The 16,311-nt window shown below is 51.3% G+C and overlaps 1 protein-coding gene across 2 annotated transcripts; it reads right to left on the reverse strand.

Annotated features, from left to right (window-relative positions):
• Positions 1-1,067: 1,067 nt before the first annotated feature.
• Positions 1,068-15,687, reverse strand: Cd22 (CD22 molecule). Of its 2 annotated transcripts, none has more exons than XM_031386128.1 (14): positions 15,500-15,687; positions 11,642-11,699; positions 11,007-11,408; positions 9,387-9,686; positions 7,858-8,139; positions 7,456-7,719; positions 5,731-5,988; positions 5,258-5,521; positions 4,912-5,175; positions 3,369-3,465; positions 3,187-3,262; positions 2,808-2,926; positions 2,335-2,419; positions 1,068-1,751 (listed from the first exon to the last, which is right to left on the reverse strand). In XM_031386128.1, exons 2-14 carry the CDS (start codon positions 11,676-11,678, stop codon positions 1,620-1,622), a joined length of 2,580 nt encoding a protein of 859 aa, XP_031241988.1. In that variant the 5' UTR covers positions 11,679-11,699; positions 15,500-15,687; the 3' UTR covers positions 1,068-1,619. The 2 variants fall into 2 exon arrangements, with proteins under 2 accessions (XP_031241988.1, XP_031241989.1); XM_031386129.1 differs by lacking the exon at positions 15,500-15,687 and adding an exon at positions 14,441-15,097.
• Positions 15,688-16,311: the final 624 nt, after the last annotated feature.

Genomic DNA, 16,311 nt, shown 5'->3' on the forward strand with positions numbered 1-16,311 from the left:
TCAAAGCCGAATCCCGTGCCCACCTGGCCAGAATCCCTTGTCCCTCGGAACAGGGACCCCGCGAGAAACCCCAGTCCGTGGTATGTGAGGACACTATTTGGGGGAGTCAGTTCTGTCCTTCTACCATGTGGGTCCTGGGGATCGAACTCAGGTTGCTGGGTTTGGAAGCAGGCACCTTTGACCACAGAGCCTTCTCATCAGCCCTTCATTTAAATGGTGTGTAAAGTCCCACTGGCCCCCAGAGAAGTTAAAGGTGCTCACCTGAGATCAATCTGGGAACAAAGAGGAGATCAGCACCTCCCTCTGGCTCTGGGGAAAGATGAGAAGGGAGGAAGGGAAGGAAGGGGACCCTCCTGGGTGACAGGCGTTCCAGGCCTGCCTGAGCTACGAAGTGAGTTAAGATACTATTTCACAATAAGTAGGAGGCCAGAAGTAGGGCTCAGTACTAGAACTAGAATCCCCCAGTGAGGGGCTGGGGTGTGGCTCAGTGGTAGAGCCCCTGCCTAGAATCCTTCAGTGAGGGGGGAGAGGGTGTGGCTCAGTGGCAGAGCATCTGCCTACTTCAAGCGAAGATGTGGCTCTAGAGTACTTACCTGGTGTCTTAGGATTTTACTGCTGTGAACAGATACCATGACCAAGTCAGTTCTTATAAAGGACAACATTTAATTGGAGCTGGCTTACAGGTTCAGAGGTTCAGTCCATTATCATCAAGGTGGAAACATGGCAGCATCCAGGCAGGCATGGTGCAAACAGAGCTGAGAGTTCTCCATCTTCGTCTGAAGGTTGCTAAGAAGACTGGCTGAAGCCCATGCCCACAGTGACACACCCACTTCAACAAGGCCACACCTCCTAATATTGCCACTCCCTAAGCCAAGCATATTCAAACCATCACACCTGGTGGGCATGAAGCCTTAAATTGAATACCAACCCTGCAAGACAGTGGTGCCCCTAGGGACTGATTTGATCGTGAGATTACCCTGAGTGTCTGCCCCTCCCTCTAGGCTCCAAGAGGCCAGTCCCATCTCCGGGTTTCCACTCTAATCACACCAATCACCAACACAAAAGAGTTCATATGACAGCTGCCATTTTTAATATGAAGCATTATTGAATTATATATATAAAATGTCCATGCCATTCTGTCTGCTCAGCGTCCAGGACCCCTGAGGGAAGGGACCATCTCCACAGAAGGTCCGACTTACTTGTAGACATCTTTGTAGGAGAAAAACCAGCTGGGGGCGGTGCCTCTTGCTTCTTTACTTCTGCTGTTCCTGGAGATTTCTCTCCAGGGCCAGAAAGTGGGTAGTAAGACTAGTCAGTGGGGTGGAGTATCAAGGGGTCAGAGAAGAAGAAATATTAGTGACGGATCACAGCAAGAACACATCCAGCTGAAGTGAGGCTCTGGATGGCGTGGATGGTGGTGGGTGCCTGGGGTTGGAGGAGCAGATGCTGCACAGTGTGGGGGAAGGATCACCAGTACAGAGAAGGCCGGCTAGGTCTGGCCGGACACAGGTTTTTAGATGACCATGCAGGCATGCACACGTCTTAGCAGCTGAGCCACAGCAGCTGAAGTTGTTGTCTTCTTTAGGCTGGTGAACCTGCCACTGCAGCTGCTACCCACCTCAGTGCTTGAGGGTCACATAGTCTACATCTTCCTTTGCCTGGGGCCGCTTACCAGCCCCAAACTGAACCAGCTCTGAGTAATGGATGCTCTCATCCTCCGGGCAGCTTGGACTCACGTTCTCATAATCGCCCTGCAAAACGTGTGAAAGTGAGCCGGGGCCTTGTGGTGACCAGCCTTCCTCCCTTCCCTTTCAAACCTTCTCCCATTGGGTCCCTAATGTCCAAACAGAGTCATCTTGTCTACAAATGCTATGCTGTGCCCCTTAGATACTCAGGTACCTGTCCTGGCTCCTACTTTTGCTCCCTGCCTGGTCAACTCTGGGATCTGAGTGTGTCCCCTGGGTTTCATGTGTTGGAAATGTACAAACTGTGGGGTCTTTGGAAGGTGACTATATTGATGGGTTAATAGATAATAAAGGTAGAGACTGTTTTAGAAAGTTGAGTTCTCTGTGACATATGCCTCAGCAGTGAATGCTTTGTGTCAACTCAGGGCTCTGCCATCGCCAGATACAGCTCCCTGGTCTTGGATTCCCAGAGTCAAAATAAACCTCTTTCCCTTATAAACCAGCAGGTCATGGGTATTCAATTACAGCAATGGAAAATAGACTTAAGACTGCCACTGTTCCCAACTTCATTGTCTGCCATGTGTGTCCCATGACCGGCTCTCAATTGTGACCCCAGGTCCCCCAGCGCTCCGTAGCTCTGCCCTCTTACCATAGGCCGCTTCTGTAGCACCGAGTAAGTGACCGTGTCGGTGTCGTTTGGAGGAGGATCCTGTGTTGCTGGAGTCCCTATATCTCTGAGAGAAAGGAGATGGCTACACATGAGCTTTCCCAGCAGCACCTCAACCCCAGTCCCTTAAAGAAAAATGCCTCTTCTCCTCTGTGCCAGCACCGCAGCAGCAGCTAATGAAAATGGCCATTCCCCTGCCTCATCTTGTCCAGCACTGAGACTGCAGATGCCCGTGTATCACAACACAGTCAACCCGCAATGCGGCCTGGCTCCAGACACTGGCTTCTGAACTAACGACACAGGTCCCTTCTGAGGTCTGCTATCTTGTTATGCAGCAAGAATAAGGGAATGAGTGTATGGTGGAGCCTGGTACAGGCCTCGCACAGAGGGCAGACTGGACACACGGTTTTCCTCCCACGCCCCTTGGGAGTTACAAACTCCGGTACCCTCCATACCCAGCGCTGTGCATGTCGCTCTCTGGAAATCTCAAGATGGCATAACTAACAGTGTCATCCATCGCCGGATTGTAGCATCCCTGGGATTGGGAGCCTTCTGAGAGAGGGGTCCTTCTAGCCTGGAAGATGCAAAGTTGAAGCTATGACCCCTTGCCTTGACCCTGGCCTTTGACCCCAACAGTTCCCCGGAGGCTTTTTTTTTTTTCCAAAAGGATCTCGACAATGTATAGAGAAGCCAGGCTGGCCTCAAATTGGCTATGTCTCTGCCTTGTCTTCTCCAGCACTGAGACTGGACTGCAGATGCCCATATGTCCTCAAGCCCTTTTCTTATCTGTAGTCTTCAAGGGCTACCCTGGGTCTCATCTTCCTCTCGTCTTACCTTTTTGTTCCTCACAAAAAAGCTCTGGCCACTGGAATTTTCCTGAAGCCCCTGATGGCTCCGATTATGCTTCCATCTAAGGATCAAGGGGTTTGTAAGGGTGGGTGGGGATGATCCCGGAAAGCTGTGGGCTGTGGGGAGGAGGCAGGAAGAGGAGGGGGCAGGCAGCAGACAGGGCTCACTTTTTCTGGATTTTCATCCCCCAGATGGTCAGGATGCAGACAGCCAAGCAGAACCCTAGTCCCAAGGCGACCCGCTTGCCGATGGTCTCTGGGCTGTCTGGTGAAAAAAGGTAAATAGGTCCACTCTGCCTTGTGAAGATGACAGAGAGCATCCTGCCCTTCTCCCTTCATGAAGCCTAGTCCTTCTTGCCTGCAGACCTCCTCCACATAGGAGAGAGTGATATAGAAGGGGATGGAGAAGTAGCCCCTGTCTCCCCACCCCTTATGGGAGAGAAGGGACAAATCTTTGCCCCTAGCAAGAGCTACTCCATAGTCAGCTCTCACAGAAGGCCTGTGACCCTTGCGTTTGTTGCTGCCCCACAGCCCTGAGAGCAGTTTGGTCAGACAGTCAAAACTTAAAGTGCACCCAGGCAAACCCAGCTCCACATAAGCTTGGGCCCTTGCTTGTCCTTGGAGGTGTGCCCACAGCAAGGGTTTCAGCACCTCTGTACCCTGAAGAGGGTTCTAGGGAGAGGGGATGGGCTACAGTCATTTGAAAGAGGCAAGTACAAACTGGGCGTGGTGACTCCTATCTGTAATCCCAACACTCAGGAGGCTGAGCCTGGAGTTCAAGGCTAACCTGGGCTGCCTAGCAAGACTCTTATCTCAAAGGAAAAAAAAAGTGTGGGTGGGCTTTGTAAGAAAGAGAGATAGGGTTCTTTTGTTTTGTTACTCCACATAACCCAGGCTGGCACTGGTCTTCACGTGGTATCTCCGCTCCAGCCTCTCAAGGCCCTGTTCATCTTCCTTTTGTGCTTGAAAAGATTTTTTGAAAAACCCATGTGCTTGGGCTGGTGAGATGGCTCAGCGGGTAAGAGCATCAACTGCTTTTCTGAAGGTCCTGAATTCAAATCCCAGCAACCACATGGTAACTCACAACCATTCATAATGAAATCTGACACCTTCTTCTGGTGCATCTAAGACAGCTACAGTGTACTTATATATAATAATAAATAAATCTTTGAGCCAGACTGAGAGAGCAGGGCTGACTAGAGCAAGAAAGACTAAAGTCAATTCCCAACAACCAGATGAAGGCTCACAACTATCTGTACAGCTACAGTGTGTACTCATATACATAAAATAAATAAATCTTAAAAAAAAAACCATGTGCTGTATTATCTTGTTTAAAACACCAAAATATCAAAAGATAAGAAGTAAGGATCTTAGCTGTGTGGTGGTGGCGAACACCTTTAGTCACAGAATGTGGGAGGCAGAGGCAAGCAGATCTCTGTGAGTTGGAGGTTTGTAGAGCAAGTTCTGGGACAGGCAGGATGACGCAGAGAAACCCTGCCTTGAAAAGCAAAAACAAAACAAAACAAAACATAATCAAAAAGAAAAGAACTAAGGGTCTAATCCATCAAGGGCCAGATTGCCATGTAGAGGAAAAGAAGGCAGGCCTGTAGAGTAGGACCAGGTGACAGAGGGACTTTTCACTCAGGAGCTCCTGGTCACAGCGTATGCCTGGGCTGAACACAGGAGAAGGAAGAGGGGAGGGGGAACTTACAGTAGACAGTGAGGGTGCTGGGCGGTGACTCTCCTGTGCCTAGCTTGTTGGTCCCTTGGCAGCGGTAGGAACCAGTGTGTTGGACCCTCAGGGGTTCCAGTCTCAGTTTCTGGCCTGAGGAGTAGAGGTCTTGGCCACTGGAGTCAAGCCAGGTGTACTGCGAGATAGGTGGGTTGGCATCACTCTCACAGGACAAGGTGGCCTTCGTCCCCTCCATCACACGGTCCCCAGGACTGATGGACACACGCATCCTCCGAGGAGCATCTGTAAAGGAGACCCTAAGTCAGGCCGGGGCAGCGGATCACCTCATCATCTTCACATTCAGTCCCCAGCTCTGGCCACTCACACAGCACTTGGAGGCTCCAGGCCTGTGACGAGGTCTCTCCGATGGAGTTGTTGACCATGCAGTTATAATTTCCAGAATCTTCTGGAGAGATGGAGCTGAAGCTCAGCTCTCTCCCTTCCTGCACAAGGCTCCCATTCTTCTTCCAGAAGAAGCGGACCTCTGCAGGGTTGCTCCCTGAGAAGTTACATTGGAGGAGGACATGCTGCCCAGCGTGGATCTCTGATGCGGGGCTCACCTTCAGTACCTTCACGGCTCTGGGGGCATCTGCAGGGTCACAGCCTCAGGTGATGTTTTGGCCCTCTTCCCTTCTTGATGTCCCCAAAGCTTCCTATGCCCTTGATTAGAACTTCCCACCTCCTTGGCCCTGTCCTCCCTCTATGCTCTCTTGTGGCCTGTGGTCCGGGTCCCCATCCCTCTACTCTCCCATCCACACATCTCAATGTGACCACCTCCTGGACACCCTTGTCACTCACAGTGGACATTCAGGCTGACGAAGGAGGCCCACGAACACTTGTGGTTGCAGGCAGCACATCTGACAGGCATGGAATCCCATGTCACTTTCTGGATCCTCAGCACTCCCGGTGTGAGCTCACTTCCAGAACCTTGAGGGCTCCATTGGTAGGAGGTGACGTCTGGATTGCTGGAGTTGTACCTACAGATCAGGGTCACACTGTCTCCTTCCCGAATTGGTGTGAGGCTTTGAATCACTGTGGTTACCGCCTTGGGAGCATCTTAGGGTAGAACGGAGAGGCAAGCAAAGAATGATTACTTTTCTTTCCCCTTCACAAGCACCAGAGGTCTTACACGGGCTAAGCAAGAGCTCTACCACTGAACTACATCGTACATCGCTAACCCTAACCTATTTTTCTTTTTAGACTTTTGTTTTTTGAGTCACAGTCTTCCTAATTTGCACAGGCCAGCCTTGAACTTGTGACCATCCCGCCTTAGCCCCTGAATAGCTGAAATGGCCGACTCGCACCACCCTGGGCCAGTTGCAAGGCTGGTTTTCAAAATGCCTTTTCACAGTGTCCCTGAATGAATGCTCTCCGGCTCCCTCTTGCAGCTGTGAGGCACACTGCCATTTAAAGCTGTGTGACGGTGGCCTGTAGGCCTCCCTCTAGTTGGGCACCTAGCCTTCTAGAGTCCTCCCAAGGGATATCCTTAGAGCAGCCAGTGGTGTGATACTTAACTACTGCTGTCCAGATGTCTAGATGCTCAGAGTATGGGTAGCCCTGTCTGCATTCAAGGCACTAGACGGTCAACAAGCAAGTCTCTACCTTGGAAGCATCTCCAAAGCAAGCTGGGCTGTGCTAAGGGATGCCAGACAGTGGGGCAGAATGACAAGGTAGTCCCTCTGGCTCTCACACCTCGCAGGACTTCTTCAGGGCCTCACTCGTTGCCTACTAACGTTAGGTTTCCATGCCACTGGCTGGGAAATCCTAATAGTAGGCAGGATCTCACATCGCCCAAGCGGGCCTCAAGCTTGCTATAGAGCCAAGATGACCTTGAATTTATGATCCTCCTGCCTTCGGGTCTTAAGTGCCACTACATTTGTTTCTTTTATGCAGCGGAGGATTGAATCCAGAGCTTCATGTGTGCTAAGCATTCTACCAACAGAGCCACATCCCCAGCTTCTCTCTGGAAGTTTCTAAGCAGGGGCTCTACCACTGAGCCACGCCCCCAGCCCCTCACAGGGGATTCTAGATTAGTGTTTGGTTGCTGAGCCATGCTCCCAGTCCCTTACTGGTACATTGTAGGATAGTATTCTGTCATTGAGCTACATCTCCGGGTCCTCTGTCTACTTTTGAGCCAATCTTACTAAATCGCCTAGGCTGACCTTGAACTTACTCTGCAGCCCAGGCAGGCCTGACATTTGTGATCCTTCGGTCTCAGCTTCCCCAGTAGCTGGGATGACAGACCTGGGCCACCAGGCTGGTGAAATTCATTCATTCAACAAACATCGACTAAGTAACTGTCATAAGCTGAGGCTCTTGGTCATCGTCTAGAATGCGGCTGTGAAGCTCCAGGTGCCTGGTTGCTTGTCAGTCCTCCACACTGAATACCTCCTATACTCCCTCACCCCCACACCCAACACCCGCTATACCCCCTCACTCCCACAACCCCTCACCCCTACACCCTATCTGCCTTCCTTCTCTATTTGTCTTTCCTCCAAAAACCAGAAGTCAGTTGGCGCTCACAATGGACATCCAGCACAGCTTCCTGGTATATCTGTCCACGACCCAGATGGTTCTCTGCCAAGCAGGAGTAATTCCCAGCCTGCCACAGGGAGACGTTAGGGATGTGGAGCTTCTCTTGGGTGTTTCCAGGTACTTCTTTCCTGTTGTGGTACCAGGTGTAGTTTGTTGCACTCGGACTGGCCGGTGAGTCACAAATCAGCTCTACTGGCTGTCCCTCTTCAGCGGGTGAAGGATAGATGTGAACCCTGGAGGGTTCTGGAGCATCTGAAAGAACGTATGGTGGCCACAGGACAGGTGAGCAGAGCCTGCAAACATGGGCACGCAGCCCCCTGAACTTCGATGATCATCCCTCCAGGACCCTGCTAACTCCACACCTCCCTCACCAGCTTCAAGGAAACTCACAGTACACAGTGAGTGTCACTTTTTCCGACTCTCCTCGGCCTATGTCGTTGGAAGCCTGGCAGTAGTATTCCCCTCTCATGTCCTTGGTCACTGAATGCAGAGTTAGCTTGGACATCTGTTCCTCTTCCTGTCCCTGATTCTTTAGGGGGAGCCCATCCTTGAACCAGGACACCGCCATCGTCCTGAGTTGCGGGTTGCTGCTGTTAACTTGGCATGTCATGGTCACAGAGTTGCCCTCCTTGACCTCTGTGGGGTTGACCTCGATCTTCAGTTTGGGGGTGTCTACAGGAACAGAGAAGTAGTTTCAGAGAGGACAGGGAATGCTCCGCGGCTGCACTTTTATTCTGACAGCAGTAGCGCACACATCTGTGGTTCCTATGTCCACCCAGGTGATGGTCCCAGCTCCTCACTTGTCTGCCTGCTCCCATTTCTCCCTTCCCCCGCCCACGTTGTCTCTGTGGGCACCCCAGCATCCCTAGCGTCACCAGAGACTGGCACTGAAGCTATCTATCCACCGGGCTTGCACAGCCCAGGAGACCAGTCCCCCCCCCCCCCCCCCCCCCTCTACTTTCTTTTGCTCTTAGCTCAAAAGGCTCAGGCTTGGCCCACACTCCTCTCCGGTCCTCAACCACTGCCGTGGGTACACTATGCTCCACCTCCCAACCTTTGCACTTGTTCCTTCCTCTCCATGCGAACTTCTTTGCCTGTTCTCTATCATGTCAGCTGAGGTCTGCACCTTCCTCGCCTGAGTCTCTATCCATCACCCACCTCCTAACCCCTTTCTTTTCACCATTTTGAGGTATGTGTGTGTGCACGTTTATGAACAGGTGGATATGGTCAGAGGACAACCATGGGTGTTGTGTTTCAGAACCCATCCGTCTTGTCTTTACATTTTTTGAGACTGTCACTGACCTGGAACTCATTTAGACCAGACTTGTTGGCCTGAGGATCCACCCAGATCTGCCTCCCCACAGCTGAGACAACAAGCAAAGGCCACCACACTCAACTTTTTTGTTTTGTTTTGTTTTTCCAGATGGGGTTTCTCTGTGTAGCCCTGGCTGTCCTGGAACTCACTCTGTAGACCAGGCTGGCCTCACCTGCCTCTGCCTCCCAAGTGCTGGGATTAAAGGCGTGTGCCACCACCACCACCACCATCCGGCACATTCAACTTTTAAAATGTAAGCTCTGGGTTCAAACTCAAGTCCTCATTCTTGTAAGGCAAATACTTTTTTAAAAAGTTTGTTTTCTTTTCATTGTGTGTATCTGTGTCAGAGGGACTGAAGGCCTCAGATCTTGCGGACAGAGCGCTTGGTCATTGTGGGTGCTAGGAATTGAATTCAGGTCCTCTGCAAGAGCAGTAAGTGCTCTAAAGCTTTGAACCATCTCTCCTAAGTACTTAAAAAAAAATTCTGGGACTGGAGAGATGGCTCAGCAGTTAAGAGCACTGGTTGTTCTTCCCACCCTTGGTACAACTTGACAGGATTTAGGAAGAAGGTGACAGGTGGCATCCTTCCCACCCAGAGACTCACACTTAACATCCAGACGCACTGTGTTCTCAGAGAGCACTTTAGACGAGTGCCAGACTTGGCACGTCACAGTCTTTCCGTGGTCCGTCCACTTTGGCTGGAAGGTGAGCTTGCTCTCTGTATAGACATTCTCAACCGAGGAGGTGACAGAAGAGGTGATGGAAGAGGTCTCGGACTCTTCTGGGATCCAACGCAAGTGGATGTCATACTCAAAGCAGGTGAAATTCAGTCTACAGGTCAGAGTGACCCTTTGGGATTCCCGGATTTCTGACGGCAGCTGGATGTAAGGTTGGAACGGTCTCTCTAGGGGGAAAAAAGAGAGAGGCCTGCTTGCTGGGGATGGGACCCAGACTGCCTTTTCAGCCCTGGCTTCAGGTATCCTCTCTCATGTGACCCAGAAGAAACCCCTGCAAGGCTGGGCGATTTCTTTAGTCAGTTCGACTACTCTGCAATGCCTTGGGAACACAAAGCCTGTGAGGAAATTGTGTCTAACATTGACTTTGCTTCTCACTTTCTCCTTCCATTATGTTTCTAAATGGCCTCAGGATGACCCAGGGTGGTTTGATTTGATTGATTGACTGATTGATTGGTTGATTTAATTCTCCATGTATAGCTAATCATTGGTGACATGCGTTTGTCAGCCTCAGACTTAGAGTCAGCCAAGCACAACATTCCTTTAGTGGGATGATCCTGAGGCCCAGGGCTCAAATCTCCACCACGCTAGACCAGCTGACAGATGTGATGTCAAGAGGCACAACACAGGCAGCTCCTAGACAGTAGAGTAATGATACTGTCTAGGGCAGAGGGCCCTGGCTGTTGTTAGGGGTCATGTCTGAGCCCTGTGCTGTCCTTTAGCCTAAAAGGATTCCTTTAATTTGGTCACTAACACAGTGAAAGATTTGAAAATCCAGACCTCTCTCTGCTTTGGAAAGCTTCAGAAAACCTGAGAGCCCAGACAACAGATTCCAGAACAGACACAAGCTGAGGAGAGAGAGCCTGAGGTAGGACAATTGCTCATGCTTCAGTTGGCTGAGTGTGTGTGTGTGTGTGTGTGTGTGTGCATCAATGTCTCCTATTTGGTGAGCAAATGAAAATAAGAAATAAAAAGGAAAGAACATGATTGCTTCTAGATATGGTGGAGGAGAAAGTACATTGTAGATAAAAGGGAGAACATAGCCAGAAGCAGGGACATCTGGGAGAGTCCAGAGTGAATATGACCCTGAGCCAGGTGAGGAGGGGTGGGGAAGAAGAGGGGAGAGAGGGGGAACCAGGTGCAGCAGCCAAGGAAAAGGGCAAAAGGTAAAAGAGGGCAGGCTACCCAGATGGCTGGATTATATAGGGAAGAGCCTCGGGGAGTCGTAGCCCAGCCCTTGGGCTGGAGAGTTGGGATAGAGAGTGGGAGGGGGCAGGTGCCAGCCATTCTCTGTAACAGGTAGGGACTGAAGGATGCTGGGAGAACCTGGTGGCCAGGCCGTTTTGATATGTTAAATAGGCACCTTGGCCTTTTACTCCAGGATTGGAGACCTAACAGTGAGCAGGTAACACATCACTTCCACCCATCCCCATCCCCACCCACCCCTCTTTGCCACTGCTAGAACAGTCGACTGCCTCCCCATGCCTTACCAGAGACATTGAGGTGAATGGACTCCATCCATTTCTCTTTCCCCGAGGTCATCCTGAACCCCAGCTCCCCACTGTCATTGACATGTACCGGGTGGATTTTCAGGGTACAATTGTCTTTTCTGTTTCCCAGAAATGTTACTCTCCCTTGCTTTGAAAGGTACAGCTCAGTTTCTGTGTTCTTCTTAGTCTTTGTGCTGTACAGGATAGTTCCTTTGAAATCCCCAATGCTGTTGTCAAACGTATAGTTGTGAAAAAGGACGATGTTGTCCAAATGTGCCCTGGGTTGTGGAGCTTTGTACCGGCAAGGAATCCGGATGCAGGCTCCCTCCCAGGCGAAGAGGGTTTGGGGATGGTCAACAGTCCATCTAATTGGTGAGTCGTACGAAGCCAAAGCCGCATGTCCTAAAGGCCACAAGTCTAGTCAGAAGTTGTTACTGAGGGGTGAGAACTTCCACTGGAAGTAGGAGAGGGAGGCACTGGAGAGACACACAGTGGAGCAGGAGCCCAAAACATCTATCTCTGTGCACACTGCCTCCCCAAAGTTCCCCACCAATACCCCAGGCCCATCCCCTCTCTGCATTACCCACTGATATCTCCAAACCCAGCTACCAGCCTGGGTGGGCCACAGCACTTACCCAGAATCAGGAGGAGCCACGGGCAGTGGACACACATGGTGTCTCCTCTGGGTGGGACCTAAGGAAAGAAGAGTTAGTCTGTAAACTGGATGTGTTGGTGTGTGACTGCAATCCCAGCATTTGGGAAGTTGAGGCAGGAGGATTTGCTACGAGTCTGAGGCCAGAGTGGGCTACATTCTGAGACCCTGTCTCAACAACACCACCACCACCAACAAAAGGAATCTGCCTTTGGGCCATCTTGTTGCTTGCTTGTCTTGTTTGTTGTCCTCTGAACTCTGGTCCCCTTCTCCTGATGGTGTGTGTCGGAGGTATCTGGCTAGGTGATAGAAAGGTGGGTTCGGGGTGCTCATAGAGCCTTTTCTGGGTATACTGTACTTCTTCAAGCAGAATCTCCTTTCCTCTCCTCTACCTCTCTCTTCTGTCCATTTATATGTTTGTAACTTTTATTTTATATTATTGGTGTGTGCACGCACATGTGCCTGAATTATGAGGCATGTGCATGCTACAGTGCATGTGTGGACACCAGAGGACAACTTTGTGGAGAATTTTGTGGATTCCTTTAAGGGGGTCCCAGGAATTCAACTCATACGCCCAGGTTTGCACAGCAAGCTCATTGGACCCCTGAGCCTCCTTGATGGCTTTTATAACTCTTAGAACTCCGTTCTCTCAGGCTCTGCTGCCAGCCTGTTATACGCCTCGAATGCCAGGCTCAGGTAGTGAGGGTCTCCCCGGGCTACCACTGCAAGATCACACATAGGGATCAGACACCCTACAGTGGTAGGGTGAGGAAAATCACATTGAAACAAACCTGAGGCAGGCCTGGTGACTCAGGCCTAAAATTCCAGGTGCTCCAAAGGCTGATGCAAAACAATTGCAAGCCCAAGATTAGCTTGGCTACAAAGCAAGTTCAAGCCCAGTCTAGTCAATTTAACAAGAAACTTGTCTCAAAACAAAAAATAAAAAGAGGGCTGGGGTGTATCTCTGTGATAGAGGAATCACCCATTAAGGCACTGGGGACATGGCTCAGCACTAGAGCCCTCACCTAGAATCCCCCAGTGAGGGGCGGGGGCATGGCTCAGTGGTAGAGCCCCTGCCTAGAATCCCCCAGTGAGGGGCTGGGGCGTGGCTCAGTGGTAGAGCCCCCACCTATAATCCCCCAGTGAGGGGCAGGGGCATGGCTTAGTGGTAGAGCCCCTGCCTAGAATTCCCCAGTGAGGGGCTAAGGGTGTGGCTCAGTGGTAGAGCCCCTGCCTAGAATTCTCCCCCTCCCCGCCTAGAATCTCCCAGTGAGGGGCTAAGGGTGTGGCTTAGTGGTAGAGCCCCTGTTTAGAATCCCCCAGTGAGGGGCTGGGGCGTGGCTCAGTGGTAGAGCCCCCACCTATAATCCCCCAGTGAGGGGCAGGGGCATGGCTTAGTGGTAGAGCCCCTGCCTAGAATTCCCCAGTGAGGGGCTGGGGTGTGGCTCAGTGGTAGAGCCCCCACCTAGAATCCCCCAGTGAGGGGCGGGGGCATGGCTCAGGGGTGGAGCCTCTGCCTAGAATCCCCCAGTGAGGGGCTGGGGGCGTGGCTCAGGGGTGGAGCCTCTGCCTAGAATCCCCCAGTGAGGGGCTGGGGGCATGGCTCAGGGGTGGAGCCTCTGCCTAGAATCCCTCAGTGAGGGGCTGGGGGCGTGGCTTAGTGGTAGAGCCCCTGCCTAGAATCCCCCAGTGAGGGGCTAAGGGTGTGGCTCAGTGGTAGAGCCCCTGCCTAGAATTCTCCCCCTCCCCGCCTAGAATCCCCCAGTGAGGGGCTAAGGGTGTGGCTTGGTGGTAGAGTCCCTGACTAGAATCCCCCAGTGAGGGGCTAGGGGTGTGGCTTAGTGGTAGAGCCCCTGACTAGAATCCCCCAGTGAGGGGCTAAGGGTGTGGCTCAGTGGTAGAGCCCCTGTCTAGAATCCCCCAGTGAGGGGCTGGGGGTGTGGCTCAGGGGTAGACCCCCTGCCTAGAATCCCCCAGTGAGGGGCTGGGGGTGTGGCTCAGTGGTAGAGCTCCTGCCTAGCAAGCACAGGATCTAGATTCAATTTGAAGTACTAGCCCAAAAAGTAAAACTAAATTCATAGTGCAGTATGACATCAGCAGAACATTTGGAGGAAGTTAGAAAGCCTTAGAAACAGAGAGTTTTCCGAAGGACCCCCTCCTGAGCCCCGCGTTCCAATGGGGGCAGGCATCCCTTTTCTAACATCAGCTAGTTGTTACCAGGAGCTAGCGGGGACCTCACGTCGTTGTCTGATCACCCACTGTCTGACCATAAGGAAGAAGCCAGATTGTCGTGAGAAATGTCATGCTTTAGAAGCAATACATAGGACCAGCCATAGTGGTATCTACCTAAAAAATCCCAGAATTTAGGAGCCTGGATCTGTGAATACAAGCTTGAAGCTAGTCTGGCTTACCAAGCCATTGTAAGTTGTATTAACTAAGTGGTAGTATATAGCACTAGCCTGACAGACCAATTTACAACTGATACTCACTCTCTGTTTCTTTCTGTCTGTCTCTCTGTGTCTCTGTGTCTGTGTCTTTTCTGCCTCTCTCCCTGTCTCTTTGTCTCTCTGTCTCTGTCGCTCTCTCTCTCTTTTTCTCTCTTTCCAACAAGCTTGACCTCCACCATCCTGCACTTTTTGTAGAGTTAAATTTAATTCTATTCATGTGGCTGTGATCTCTGTGTGAGTCCCCAGGGATCTTGCAGGATGTGCCAATAGAGTGTGTCTCCGGCATCAGAGCTGTGTCCCTTCCCTTCCACCCACCCACCCAAGGTTTCCCATACCTTGCACAGCGTTAGCACCTCCCTCTCTCCAGCTATTTCTCTCCCAGGCCGCAGGGCACAGGCAGTAAGGACTGTCTGGGTGATCAGAAACAGGTGTAGGGAAAGCTAGTCCAGTTGCCGAGAGCAGGCTGGGTTCTGCCTCCACTGTTGGGGTTGGCCTGCAGGGCCTGGGTGTTTATAAGAGGTTTATGGGCTGAGACTGGGACAGATCATCTAAAGTAGAGGTGACCTCAGTTTCCCAGGTACAGGCCATGCATCGCATGGAGATACCTTCAAGGTCACAGCCACTTGGGAAAAGCAGAGTTCAACAGGAAGCTTCACTGTGGGACTTCTCAAGTTGTCTAAAGAGCTTAGACAGGCAGTGGCCATACTTATGTGGCCATGAGATCTATTTTAATGTTTTCCAACAAAAGCGTTGCAGGGTTGCAAGCTCTGTTCTGGGGGACACACTTTGACACACCCGTGGGGTTGCCACAACAAGGGCTCTGGCCACAATCTGCCTCCAGGTGCTGGACCACCGTGCTTGTCCGGCAGCCCCTCTAACCATATCCTTAGCAGAGCCTGGCTGGAGACTTCAGCTTGAGCAGGAAGCGGGCAGTTCCAGAGCGAAGCCTGCCTACCTACCCAAGGGATTTACAGCATGAGAAGCAGGGACCTGAGCCTGGGGCCTTGATGGATGAAGAGGTAGAGCGGGGTGCAGCAGCAACAGTTATTAAGTCCAGAAGCATAGAACAGGGCCAAGGACTATGATCTGCTCGCCCTCTGAGAGCCTCAAGCTTAGCTTCCTGGTCCCCTCGTTTCCTCCCTGGCATTCAACGGCTTCTTCCACCTCAGAGGACCCTGAAAGCCTGGAAAGGGGATGTTGAAAGATGGGGATGGGGAGAACAGGGTGGGGGTGAGGGCTTGGGGTTGGGGGCTTAAGGGTTGAGGGTTGGGAGTAAGATCTGTTGTAAAGTAGATAAAAAAAAAAAAACCACAGCAGGTCCTCATGGCCAGCACATGGAGACCACTCCATAGTTACTTGTTGAGAACAAGAGAAAAGATCAAAATGGTTTTTACCTGCTTCCTCCTGTGTTCGCTCTTCAGGATCCCTAGCGCGATCTGAGAGTAAAAGTAAGAAAAGTCTCAGGAGCTTGGCCACGCCCCCTTCCCTTCTGTGCCGCAGAGACCAGCAGATGTGGTAAGGAAGAGAGGCCACCGTGGAGAACACAAGCTTGGGGTCAGATCGACCCTCTGCCGTCAGGTGTTGGCTTGCGCGTCCTCCAGGTCTCCCTAGAGGTAGACAACACACAAATACACACTTGAACACACAATACTTCACACACACACACAGTCATGCACCTGGGTGCCATCACTAGTAAATAATAATGAAGGAAGTAAAAGACTTCCCACTCAGCAACCCTTCTTCCCCAGAGCTAGAGGTCCCAGTCAGCTGGGAAGGGGACAGGTCTTCTTGAAGATGGCTTTAGCTTGCTGACACCATCTTATTACTAGCAATCCCATGGAAGGCAAGAGTGGGGGGACTCAGCACTGACATGGATACCTTAGCAGCTCTGTGGGCGAGGGGACAACCAGAGCTCTGCAGAATCGGAAGGCTTTTCTTCTTTTCCTTTTTTTTCTTTCTTTTCTTTTCTTTTTTTCTTTTCTTTTTCTTTTTCTTTTTTTCGAGACAGTGTTTCTCTGAGTAGCCCTGGCTGTCCTGGAACTCACTCTGTAGACCAGGCTGGCCTCGAACTCAGAAATCCCCCTGAGAGAGAGAGAGAGAGAGAGAGAGAGAGAGAGAGAGAGAAAGAGAGAGAGAGTGTGTGTTTGAGTATTGTGTGTTTTCAAGTATGTATTTGTGTGTTTTCAAGTATGAATTTGTGTGTTGT

The sequence above is a fragment of the Mastomys coucha genome, unplaced genomic scaffold (genome assembly GCF_008632895.1).
Source record: "Mastomys coucha isolate ucsf_1 unplaced genomic scaffold, UCSF_Mcou_1 pScaffold21, whole genome shotgun sequence".
Classification (NCBI taxonomy): Eukaryota; Metazoa; Chordata; class Mammalia; order Rodentia; family Muridae; genus Mastomys; species Mastomys coucha.

Excerpts from the sequence above, each read along its gene's own strand:
- Cd22 (XM_031386128.1), bottom strand. The coding sequence starts at position 11,678 with ATGTGTGTCCACTGCCCGTGGCTCCTCCTGATTCTGG. Across the intron at positions 3,466-4,911 it reads CAGCACCCTCACTGTCTACT|ACAGCCCAGAGACCATCGGC; the intron begins GTAAGTTCCCCC and ends TTTTTTCACCAG. Across the intron at positions 2,927-3,186 it reads TTTTTGTGAGGAACAAAAAG|GCTAGAAGGACCCCTCTCTC; the intron begins GTAAGACGAGAG and ends TGCATCTTCCAG.